This window comes from Oncorhynchus keta, chromosome 26 (assembly GCF_023373465.1).
Source record: "Oncorhynchus keta strain PuntledgeMale-10-30-2019 chromosome 26, Oket_V2, whole genome shotgun sequence".
NCBI lineage: Eukaryota > Metazoa > Chordata > Actinopteri > Salmoniformes > Salmonidae > Oncorhynchus > Oncorhynchus keta.
In genome coordinates, this window is record NC_068446.1 from 25,187,582 (window position 1) to 25,200,565 (window position 12,984).

Below are 12,984 nucleotides of genomic sequence, written 5' to 3' on the forward strand. Positions count from 1 at the left end.
CCAGATGGTTCTATTCAGAGCTGGCCTAAATATCCCTCCCAAAGCTGTCTGTGTGGGGATGTGCTGGAACACCTTACCATAGAGGCTACAAGCCTGACTCTGGACACCTATTGTTCTCAGCAGAAATGAAACAGACAATTCTACTATGAGTCTTCTCTTCTAACAGCTGGGGCCAAATCACACACAGACAAACACACATATCCCTCCAGTAAAATACTACAAATATTTTGGATAAACTCCGGTTTGATAATAAGGACAACAACAGCATGTCTTGACAGTATCATTGGATATGAACATCATTTCTTATCCAGCCATAACTCTATACAGACTAAATAACTATACCAGGTTAAGATTGGCATTTCTGTTGATCTGGAGATAATATGAATCTGGAGAAAATCTGGAGAGATCTGGAGGGAATAAGAAAATAGGAAAATAATGAATCTCTTCTGAAATAATGGGTCTGTTCTGTTCAGTGGTCACATCTCCAGATTCCTCAGGGCCAGATGTCTACAGTACTGTACTAGTGGAAGCCCGCGAGGCCTCTATGAATGGAACAATGCAGAGAAACAGCACCAGAGCACTGTTGATTAACGTAAACATCCTGCTTGCGTGTGTGTGTGTGTGTGTGTGTGTGTGTGTGTGTGTGTGTGTGTGAGCGCACATGTGAATGGTGATTACCATGACAGCATTGAGTGTGTTAGATCAGAGTGTGCGGTCCACCACCGTACATCACCAGTGCCGAGCTCCCTGCCATACACGACTCTATACCAGGCGGTATCAGAACAAGGCCCTAAAAATGATCAAAGACTCCAGCCACACAAGTCATAGACTGTTCTTTTTGCTACCACACAGCAAGAGCTCACGGTGCACCAAGTCTGGAACCAACAGCACCCTGAACAGCTGTTCAGGGTGCTGAACACTGCTACTGCTTATTATCTATCCTCTTGCCTCGTCATTACTCATAGTGTATTTATTCCTCGTGTTATTATTTTTCTCTCTGCATTGTTGGGAAGGGACCATAAGTTAGCATTTTACTGTTAGTCTACACCTGTTGTTCAAGAAGCATGTGACAAATAAAATTGGATTTGATTTGACTGCTGAGATACAAACATTGTCTAAGGCGACGTGTTGACAGAGTTGGGATCAGATAAGGAATTCAATCAACTGTCACGCCCTGACCATAGAGAGCCCTTGGAGTCTCTATAGTGGTTTAGGTCAGGGTGTGACTAGGGGGGTGTTCTAGAATGTGTATTTCTATGTTGGTGGTTTTGTATGATTCCCAATTAGAGGCAGCTGGTAATCGTTGCCTCTAATTGGGGATCATATTTAGGAAGCCCTATCTCCCACCTGCTTTGTGGGATATTGTTTGTGTTAATGTGTTTGGGCACTAAGTCTTCACGTTCTTTAAGTTTTGTTTCTAGTTTCACTTTGTATTAAAAAGATGTGTAACTCAATGCACGCTGCGCCTTGGTCCGCTCATTTTGAAGTTTGTGACACTTGTGTGTGTTCTACAGCTGTTCTTTGTCTCTAATTGAGAGAGGCATGCTAATCGTCATTGGTGGTTCAAAGGAACCTCTCTAGGGAAATATATTCTAATACGGGATAAAAAACATATTCCCACACAGGATTCTTGCAGTCAGCTTTATAGTCACATACATAGTGTAACCTGGCACATTCTACAGTATAGAGAATGCTTATGTTTCAACTCTCAGCAACTGATGATTTTGTTTGTACTTAAAACCAGTTGGAAGTCATTACCTTTCACCAGAAAGACTGCATTCATCTGTGGACAAGTCAATACTAAATAGTTTCATGACTTAGGCACAACCAGTTTAGCTTCCTTCCCTCTCCTCTTCCCTACCTGGGCTTGAACCAGGGACCCTCTGCACACATCGACAAGCTAGTTTGACTTGCAATTAGAGAAACAAGTTGAGGAAAAAGTAACAAAACAAAACATGTTTTATTATTACCTGAAACAATATATTTATCCTGTCTGGAATTAAAAGTCCAAAATAAATGCAATCTCTGATGAGAGACAGGCTCTCCTCCATCATGTGTTACAAACACTACACTTGTTTGTTCAGTAGCGGGGCAAGACTCCATGAAGATGACTTACTCAGTAATGAAATGAAATACGCTTCGATGTGATCGGGACATGAGAGGAAATAGATAGAACAATGAGAGTTTAGTTAGATTCTTTTTGTTGATAACACAGTGGGTTATGGCATGGATTTTGACAGCGGAAGCGCAGCCTATCCAGCCGTGACACACATTGCCCATATGCACATAGAATAAGAGATGTGGTTTTTGTGCCCATAAATCTCATATTTAGAAACATAAAAAATGTAATGTTTTTTTCCATTTGTTTCATTTGATTAAATAAACAAGCGTAGTCTCCCATCCTCTTACTGAAAAGCAGTTGTTTTTTGTCATATCCAATGCATTCGCCAAGTAGTCAAGACTATCAGTAAAGGGTTTAGCTCGTGAGACTGATTTAAAAAGCAGTCTCAAGCTTTAAGCTTTATTCAAAGATTTGGCAGCAGCAAACAGTGACATCCCCTTTTTATCTATGTAGGCTATTACATTATTTTAGCCAGCTTCTGTTATAATTTTGTATGTGCATAAAAACCCCTCCATATAGGCTATATGCCATGAAATGAGAGATTAAAAAATCCATTGACATTCAATTAAAAACATTCAAGTTATTTTCCTGTAATATTTGCGTGTTTTCCGTTTCGTTTGATTAAAAAACAAGGCCACCCTTACCCTACTTACCCTACTATAACGAAAGCTTGTTCAACAACAATGCATCTGGTGTCTTTCTTATCCTGGCCTTTCATTAGCCAAGGAGCCTATCCATAAAATATTTATAATGTTCTACTTGTGAGGCTTTTGCCGAATTGCATTATTCACAATTCACATAGGCCTACCTGCAGTCCATACTCCATTCACAATTCATATAGGCCTACCTGCAGTGCATACTCCATTCACAATTCATATAGGCCTACCTGCAGTGCATACTCCATTCACAATTCATATAGGCCTACCTGCAGTGCATACTCCATTCACAATTCATATAGGCCTACCTGCAGTCCATACTCCATTCACAATTCATATAGGCCTACCTGCAGTGCATACTCCATTCACAATTCATATAGGCCTACCTGCAGTCCATACTCCATTCACAATTCATATAGGCCTACCTGCAGTCCATACTCCATTCACAATTCATATAGGCCTACCTGCAGTGCATACTCCATTCACAATTCATATAGGCCTACCTGCAGTCCATACTCCATTCACAATTCATATAGGCCTACCTGCAGTGCATACTCCATTCACAATTCATATAGGCCTACCTGCAGTGCATACTCCATTCACAATTCATATAGGCCTACCTGCAGTGCATACTCCATTCACAATTCATATAGGCCTACCTGCAGTGCATACTCCATTCACAATTCACATAGGCCTACCTGCAGTGCATACTCCATTCACAATTCACATAGGCCTACCTGCAGTGCATACTCCATTCACAATTCACATAGGCCTACCTGCAGTGCATACTCCATTCACAATTCACATAGGCCTATCTGCAGTGCATACTCCATTCACAATTCATATAGGCCTACCTGCAGTCCATACTCCATTCACAATTCATATAGGCCTACCTGCAGTGCATACTCCATTCACAATTCATATAGGCCTACCTGCAGTCCATACTCCATTCACAATTCATATAGGCCTACCTGCAGTCCATACTCCATTCACAATTCATATAGGCCTACCTGCAGTCCATACTCCATTCACAATTCATATAGGCCTATCTGCAGTGCATACTCCATTCACAATTCATATAGGCCTATCTGCAGTGCATACTCCATTCACAATTCATATAGGCCTACCTGCAGTCCATACTCCATTCACAATTCATATAGGCCTATCTGCAGTGCATACTCCATTCACAATTCATATAGGCCTACCTGCAGTGCATACTCCATTCACAATTCACATAGGCCTACCTGCAGTGCATACTCCATTCACAATTCACATAGGCCTACCTGCAGTGCATACTCCATTCACAATTCACATAGGCCTATCTGCAGTGCATACTCCATTCACAATTCACATAGGCCTACCTGCAGTGCATACTCCATTCACAATTCATATAGGCCTACCTGCAGTCCATACTCCATTCGGCTTGTATCCATCTGCATTTCCAAAGAGCGCCTTTTTGTATGATTACCAAAGACACTCTCCTCCAAACTTCGGCTATTAAAATGTTTCAGTCCTATAATGGCATGTCAGTGGTAGGCCTGCAGGCTATATTTTGCTTATTGAGAACGTGCCACACACATACAGTACAATTTAAAGGAGTCTAAGTATTTTTTTTATTTGAGGAGAAGTGCAGCGCCTAAAGGCCAATAGGCCTACTCTTTGAAGCCAATTACAACAATGTTGACTGTCAACACTGCAAAGATATTTTACTGTTGCTATCACGTTATTGAAGCCTATGCTATTTAAACTGTAGTATCAATCCACAATGGTCTAGGAGGAGAATATTCTGAGCCACTAGCCGAATTGTGTTAGGTTTGTTAAAATAGAGCCCCTAGTGTAATACAGTAGTGACACAACATAAACTCATAAAAAAAATAAACATCCTCTCACTGTCAACTGCATTTATTTTCAGCAAACTTAACATGTGTAAATATTTGTATGAACATAACAAGACTCAACAACAGACATTAACTGAACAAGTTCCACAGACATGTGACTAACAGAAATGGAATAATGTGTCCCTGAACAAAGGGAGGGTCAAAATCAAAAGAAACAGTCAGTATTTGTTGTGGCCACCAGCTGCATTAAGTACTGCAGTGCATCTCCTCCTCGTAGACTGTACCAGATTTGCCAGTTCTTGCTGTGAGATGTGACCCCACTCTTCTACCAAGGCACCTGCAAGTTCCCGGACACTTCTGGGGGGGGAATGGCCCTAGCCCTCACCCTCTGATCCAACAGGTTCCAGACGTGCTCAATGGGATTGTGATCCGGGCTCTTCGCTGGCCGTGGCAGAACACTGACATTCCTGTCTTGCAGGAAATCACGCACAGAACAAGCAATATGTCAGGCTGTAGGGTCATGTCAGGATGAGCCTGCAGGAAGGGTACCACATGAGGAGGGAGGAGGATGTCTTCCCTGTAACGCACAGCGTTGAGATTGCCTGCAATGACAACAAGCTCAGTCCGATGATGCTATGACACACCGTCCCAGACCATGACGGACCCTCCAACTCCAAATCGATCCCGCTCCAGAGTTTAAGCCTCGGTGTTACGCTCATTCCTTTGACGATAAACGCGAATCCGACCATCACCCCAGGTGAGACCCAGACACATCAGAGAAGAGCAGTTTTGCCAGTCCTGTCTGGTCCAGCGACGGTGGGTTTGTGCCCATAGACGACGTTGTTGCCGGTGATGTCTGGTGAGGACCTGCCTTACAACAGGCTGACAAGCCCTCAGGACAAGTCTGAGCACTTACGGAGCGATTGTGCATTCCTGGTGTAACTTGGTTAGTTGTTGTTGCCATCCTGTATCTGTCCTGCAGGTGTGATGTTCGGATGTACCGATCCTGTGCAGTTGTTGTTACACGTTGTCTGCCACTGCGAGGATGATCAGCTGTCCGTCCTGTCTCCCTGTAGCACTGTCTTAGACGTCTCACAGTACAGACATTGCAATTTATTGCCCTGACAACATCTGCAGTCCTCATGCCTCCTTGCAGCATACCTAAGGCACGTTCACGCAGATTAGCAGGGACCCTGGGCATCTTTCTTTTGGTGTTTTTCAGAGTCAGTAGAAAGGCCTCTTTAGTGTCCTAAGTTTTCCTAACTGTGACCTTAATTGCCTACTGTCTGTAAGCTGTTATTGTCTTAACAACCGTTCCACGGGTACATGTTCATTAATTGTTTATGGTTCATTAATGGTTTATTAATTGTTTACGAATTATCTTTTTTGAAAGACAGGGTCCTGAAAAGGGTTGTTTCTTTTTTTGCTGAGTTTATATATTTTTTTTACTATCTTCTCTGTGTCATATATTTTTAATTTTCTGATCTACTGAAATGAGGATTATAATCACCAATATTGTGGGGAAACAAAAATATTTTTGAATTTTGACATAATTTTTTTTTAAACAGATCAAGTATCTGTTGTGAGGGGTCGAGCTGTTGCTCTGAAAGCCTCTCTGATGACGGATATCATGACGGAAAATACAGTACCAGTCAAGTTTGGACACATCATTCAATATTTTTTATTTTATTTTGACTAATTTCTACATTGTAGAATAATAGTGAAGACATCAACACTATGAAATAATACATATGGAATCATGTAGTAACCAAAAAAGTGTTAAATAAATTAAAATATATTTTATATTTGAGATTCTTCATAGTTGCCACCCTTTGCCTTGATGATAGCTTTGCACACTTTTGGCATTCTCTCAACCAGCTTACTGGAGTAGTCACCTGGAATGCATTTCAATTAAAAGGTGTGCCTTGTTAAAAGTTAATTTGTTGAATTTCCTTCCTTCTTAATGCATTTGAGCCAATCAGTTAGGGGTGGTATACAAGGTAGGGGTGGTAAAATACTAAATCCATATTATGGAAAGAACAGCTCAAATAAGGAAAGATAAACGGCAGTCCATCATTACTTTAAGACATGAAGGTCAGTCAATATAGAATGTTTCAAGAACTTCGAAAGATTCTTTCAAGTGGAGTCTCAAAAACCATCAAGTGCTATGATAAAACTGGCTCTCATGATGACCGGCACAGGAAAGGAAGATCCAGAGTCACCTCTGCTGTAGAGGATAAGTTCATTAGACTTACCAGCATCAGAAATTGCAGCCCAAATAAATGCTAAGTAACGGACACATCTCAACATCATTAGACCGGTTAAAATCTGTCCTTTGGTCTGATGAGTCCAAATTTGAGATTTTTGGTTCCAACCGCCGTGTCTTTGTGAGACGCAGAGTAGATGAACGAATGATCTCCGCATGTGTGGTTCCCACCGTGAAGCATGAAGGAGGAGGTGTGATGGTGTGGGGGTGCTTTGAATTCAAGGCACACTTATCCAGCATGGCTACCACAGCATTCTGCAGCGATACGCCATTCCATCTGGTCCAATCTTAGTGGCACCATCATTTGTTTTTCAACAGGACAATGACCCAACACACCTCCAGGCTGTGTCAGGGCCATTTGACCAAGAAGGAGAGTGATGGAGTGCTGCATCAGATGACCTGGCCTCCATAATCACCCGACCTCAACCCAATTGAGATGGTTTGGGATGAGTTGAACCGCAGAGTGAAGGAAAGGCAGCCAACAAGTGCTCAGCATACGTGGGAACTCCTTCAAGTCTGTTGGAATAGCATTCCAGGTGAAGCTGGTTGAGGGAATGCCAAGAGTGTGCAAAGCTGTCATCAAGGCAAAGGGTGGCTTCCTGCTTTTACCTCCACACTATCATAGTCCTTAATTTGTTTTACACTTTTTTTTGTTACTGTGTGTTATTTCATAATTTTGATGTCTTCACTATTATTCTACAATATAGAACATAGTAAAAATAAAGAAAAACCCTTGAATGAGTAGGTGTGTCCAAACTTTTGACTGGTACTGTATATAGACACAAAAACAAAAAATCACAACATTTGTGAACTAGGCTTGTATTACTCCTGTATGAGCTGAGAAAGTGAATCCTCAGCAAGCCAGTCAGGTGGGGACCCACAGGACACATGACTTCACATATGTACGTACGCAACATCGAAAACATTTGAAAATGTATTCACTCTACTGTAAATCGCTTTGGATAAGGGCGTCTGCTAAATTACTCAAATGTACATGTAAATGTAAAAATCACTTAGCGTGATTGAGGAGGCAGAGAGGACCTGGTGACACCTACTACACCAACCACTCAGTGGCTCTTAAGGGAATTGGATCATTCTGATGTGGATGTCATGTCTAGGGCAACAGCACTAATACCTTTGTCAATCATATGGTGGTTCCTCATTAGTTATGGTTGAGTGTCGATGGGTGTCAGTGGTTGGGTGTAACTTTGCCATAGTAGATGAATAAGCAACGTCATTACTAATTATATTACTGGCCATCAATTCATTTATTCTTGACCGAGCTTTGTTTTTTATTTTACTCCTCTGTTTAGCCACTGATTCAAAAATGCTGCTTTCCATGTGTTATGCAACTGCAAACAGTAGTTTATGGAATTTTTAAACAAATGACATGTTGAACAGGCATTTCCTAATGGCTTGGCATGGTTCATTGTACCGACAGACGTTGTGTATTACAATCCAACTCCATTTTCTGTGTGTTTCTGTAAAACAGCATGACCATAATGATGGTAATGAGAGAGTGTGTGACACCATTGGATGCTTCCCCAGTGTCAACAATTCCAGGGAAGAGCCTACTCAGCTATTCCATCCCAGGGTTGTGAAGACGCAATGCGCCTCACTGTGTGTTCTGTCTGACATTGACATACATGATTGAGATGAATGGGGGATGAACCTGCCCCTGTTTTACTCTGCTGATTGCTTCACCCCAGGAGCACCATCCCAGTCAGTGGGCTCAGCTGGGGGAACACACTGCAGGTTGGATTAACTAACTACAACTTTACCACCTCATTGTCCCCTTCAGGTTTTATGACCCATGCTATGAGCCTCCATCTCCACTTTATAGAGAGAGCATTGTTTGAGTATGTAGAGAGAGGCCCTGTTATAGTCTGGAAAGGGCTGCACTCTGCAGGAGTTTGGCACAAGTTTCCATTGGTTGGAGTGGAGAGAGCAAAGGAATATTTCAATATGATGCCTCCTGTAACAGCAAGAATTCTCGTCAAGCAATGATACAGCTACAATATGATTAATATACAGTAAAGACTGGCAGTGCTTTAAGCTAAAGTTGTCTGTTGTCCAACTTGATATACACGCCACCTCTCATTTCGTGTTGCTGTGATGCTGCTGGTCAGTCAGAGTGAGCCTGGTTGTGATGGAGTGTGTCTGGCTGAGCTGAGCGGTGGGAAGAGGACACTTCAGCTGGCATAGAGAACACTTGACAAAGCACTTCTCTGCCTGAGAGTTGACCAGACTGGCCTTTACCTGGCTGGCAAGCCCAAGTAATAATTATAATGGCCTCTCTCCAATGGCCATCTCTCGTTCTTTGCCAAGTTATTAAAGTTGTATTGTTTAACACGTAATCCCTATATTACAGAAAAAAAATGTTGAAACTGATGACAATGTTTTAGATAATGTTTGATAAGTATCTTATTAAACCCTTATTTCTGTTTTCACACATTTCTAACCTTTCTGAACATTGAGGAAAGCTTTTTTCTCATATGAGAAAAGTGTGTGAACTGACAGCTCAATTATTCGTTCATGGCAGGGTCTTCAGGCTGTGAGTCGGCCAATAGTGCTGCACTGTATATTCCCCATTATGCAGAGTAAAAATGAAAGCGGATGACATCATCTGCTGTTGGTTCCTTTAATGTGGTTTTGATGACTGGTTTGCCTCTTTGTTCTTCACTACAAACAGATGTAGCAGCCATCCTGAGTGGGTAATAATGGTGATGCTGTTCCTGGTCCTCTCCTCAGGTGACAGAGGCCCCAGGAGAGGGAGAGGCTGGCCTGGCGGTAGGCTGGCAGCATGAAGCACCTAGCCATCTCCAAGTGGCTCAGTCAGCTGGGTCTGCCGCAGTACTGCACTCTGTTTGACGACGACTATGATGGGGTGGAGGTAAAAGCAGATTTCAGCCTGATTCACTATGTAGACACTGCAGACTCAGGCACGTACATACACACACAAACACAGACACACACATAAAAGCATGCACAGTAAAGGACACATACGTAGACTCCGCTGCCTATGCAGGTCAGTGCAAAAGACTGCTAAAGCACAGCAGTGGGTCTCAAATGAACTACTTAGTTTACCAAAAGCAGTTAAAGTATACTGAACAAAAATATAAATGCAACATGCAAAGTGTTTCGTGAGCTGAAACAAAAGTTCTCAGACATTTTCAATATTCCCAAAATATTACTTCTCTCAAATGTTGTGCACAAATTTAGTTTACATCCCTGTTAGTGAGCATTTCTCCTTTTCCATCCCAATCCATCCACCTGACAGGTTTGGCATATCAAAGATCTGATCAACACAGGTGCACGTTGTGCTGGAGACAATAAAAGTCCACTCTAAAATGTGCATTTTTGTCACACAACACAATGCCACTGATGTCTCAAGTTTTGATGGAGCGTGTAATTGGCATGCTGACTGCAGGAATGTCCACCAGAGTTGTTGTCAGAGTTGTTTACCATAAGCCGCCTCCAACTTCGTTTTAGAGAGTTTGGCAGTACGTCCAACTGGCCTCACAACCGCAGACCACGTGTATGATGTTGTGTGTGCGAGCGGTTTGCTGATGTCAATGTTGCGAACAAAGTGCCCCATGGTGGTGGTGGGGTTATGGTATGGGCAGGCATAAGCTACGGACAGTGAACACAATTAACGCATTTAATTGATGGCAATTTCAATGCACAGAGATACAGTGACGAGATCCTGATGCCCATTGTCGTGCCATTCATCCGTCGCCATCACCTAATGTTTCAGCATGATAATGCACAGCCTCCCTCACCAGACATGTCACCCATTGACCATCTAATTCCCGCCAATAGCCAAGTAGAGAGACACGGAAGCCCAGCTAGCCTAGCTATGCAGATTTAGGAAAATGTGGAATGTAGCACAGGATCCCTCCCTTCCCTGGAGAACGGAGCTAGTAGGATGCTACTGGATGACTTGGTGGATGTTCCTGTTCTCGGTAGAGAGACCAAACCAACCAGCCATGGAGATGGCTTTCATTTTCCATGGAGATGTTCTAACGGACACGGATCCAGAGGTTCCGGCATCTTCTTCCATGCTAGGGACTTCCTTCTACCCCAGATTCACCATCGGATCTGGAACGTTAGGATGCTATCTTTGTCCTCTGTTCTTTTCTCCACGGATCCAGAGGTCCGATCTTCTTCTTAGGCTCCCACCCGGATCTGGAGTTACCAGACTTTGTCCTCTGTTCTTTCTCCTCTCCGACTGCCTGACCTTGAGACAGCCCATCATCCACGATGGATACTACAGCCGGCTCGATTCCATTGGGCCCCAACGCCCTTCGGTCCTCGAAGGGTCTTCTAAACCACTTGAGGTGAAAGAACAGCCGGTCCTCCCCGGTTTCACCAGCTGTCATCATCGGCAGCTCTATGGTGAGAAACAAATTGGTTTCCAGTGCAAAAACCCTGTGCTACCCAGGAGCACAAGTACAGGACATTACAAGGTTGCTTCCGACTGTTCTACGACAGATGCCGGGAGCCGACGCCGTCCATTTGGGGTCAAACAACATCAGGAGGGCAAGCTCGGAAATGGACTTCTGAACATTGATTTTAAAGAACTGATTCTAGCATTGAAAGATTCCAAAAAGCAGACAAACATTTCAGGTCCGGTACCATTTTTGGGCTGTGGGTGTGAAAGATTCAGCAGGCTACTGGAATTACACATCTGGCTAAAAGATTACTGTAGCTCTGTTGGAATCACTTTTATAGATAACTTTGACACCTTCTGGAAACGAAAGATACTCTACAGTCCATCCAAATCATTTTGTCTCCTCGCATTTCAAGGCTCCATTGAGGCAATGACTTATCAATGAGCCAACACCAGCTCAGTTAATACCTACCATTGTGACAATGAGTCGTCATAATGCTGCATGTAATGTACATCATCCCAGTGGCTTTTGCAGACCCAATGTAAGTAACTTAATTAATGTCCCACTAACTGCTCTGAATACCTCCGTTGATCCTACAGCTATTGTATGCAGTGTGCCTATGAACCAGAGTTACACTGTTAGCACTGAGGTGTGCCCTAGTAGGACGTCCACTGTGTGCAGCTCCAATATAAATAACATTAGAAAGTCTACTTCTGATAAGCTTCCCAGTAAAGCATTAAAAGCAATCAAGCAACCCAGAAAAGTGCTAAAAATAGCCCATATTAACATATGTAGCCTAAGATACAAGGTACATGAAGTCAATAACTTGCTTGTAGCAGATAACATTCATATTCTGACTATCTCTGAAACTCACTTAGATAATACCTTTGATAATAGTGGTAGAAATACATGGTTATAACATCTACCAAAAAGACAGAAATGCCAACGGGGTCGGTGTTGGGGTCTATATTCAGAACCACATTCCTGTAAAGCTTAGAGACGATTTCATGTTAAATACTGTTGAAGTAATATGGTATAGGTTCACCTGCCTCACCTTAAGCCCATTCTTGTGGGAAGCTGCTATAGACCACCAAGTGCTAACAGTCAGTATCTGGATAATATGTGTGAAATGCTTGATAATGTATATGATGTCAACAGTGTTTTTTTCTGTAAGATTTAAATATTGACTGGCTTTCATCAAGCTGCCCACTCATGAAAAAACGTCAAACTGTTACCAGTGCCTTAAACCTGGTTCAGGTTGTCAGTCAACCTACTAGGGTAGTTATAAACAGCACAGGAATGAAATCATCAACGTGTATTGATCACATCTTTACTAATGCTGCAGAAATGTGTTATAAAGCACTGTCCAAATCCATAGGATGTAGTGATCACAATCGTTTTTGTTTTTATTGTACATTGTGTATTGTAGATATGTAGTGGTGTAATAATGTATGTACTGTTTTGTCTCTTGTTTTATTTGTAATGTAAGTGCTTTAATGTGTTTGGACCTCAGGAAGAGTAGCTGTTCCTATGGCAGCAGCTAATGGGGATCCCTAATAACTACAAATACAAATATCCAGCAACGTTGTACTGCCATTGAAGGGGAGTGGGACATTCCACAGGCCACAATCAACAGCCTGATCAACTCTAAGGAGATGTTGTGCTGCATGAGGCAAATTGTGGTCTCACCAGATACTGACTGTTTTTT

General features: G+C 42.4%; 1 protein-coding gene across 2 annotated transcripts in view; it reads left to right on the forward strand.

Moving 5' to 3' along the window:
- LOC118359145 (breast cancer anti-estrogen resistance protein 3-like) overlaps positions 1-12,984 on the forward strand; it is a 100,212-nt gene that overhangs the window by 6,719 nt on the left and 80,509 nt on the right. Inside the window, exon 2 of one of the 2 annotated variants that reach the window (XM_035737435.2) lies at positions 9,575-9,775. In XM_035737435.2, the coding sequence (XP_035593328.1) occupies positions 9,686-9,775 (90 nt within the window). In that variant the 5' untranslated portion in view covers positions 9,575-9,685. The remainder of the gene's footprint in view (positions 1-9,574; positions 9,776-12,984) is intronic. The other variant, XM_035737434.2, reaches the window with a different exon arrangement.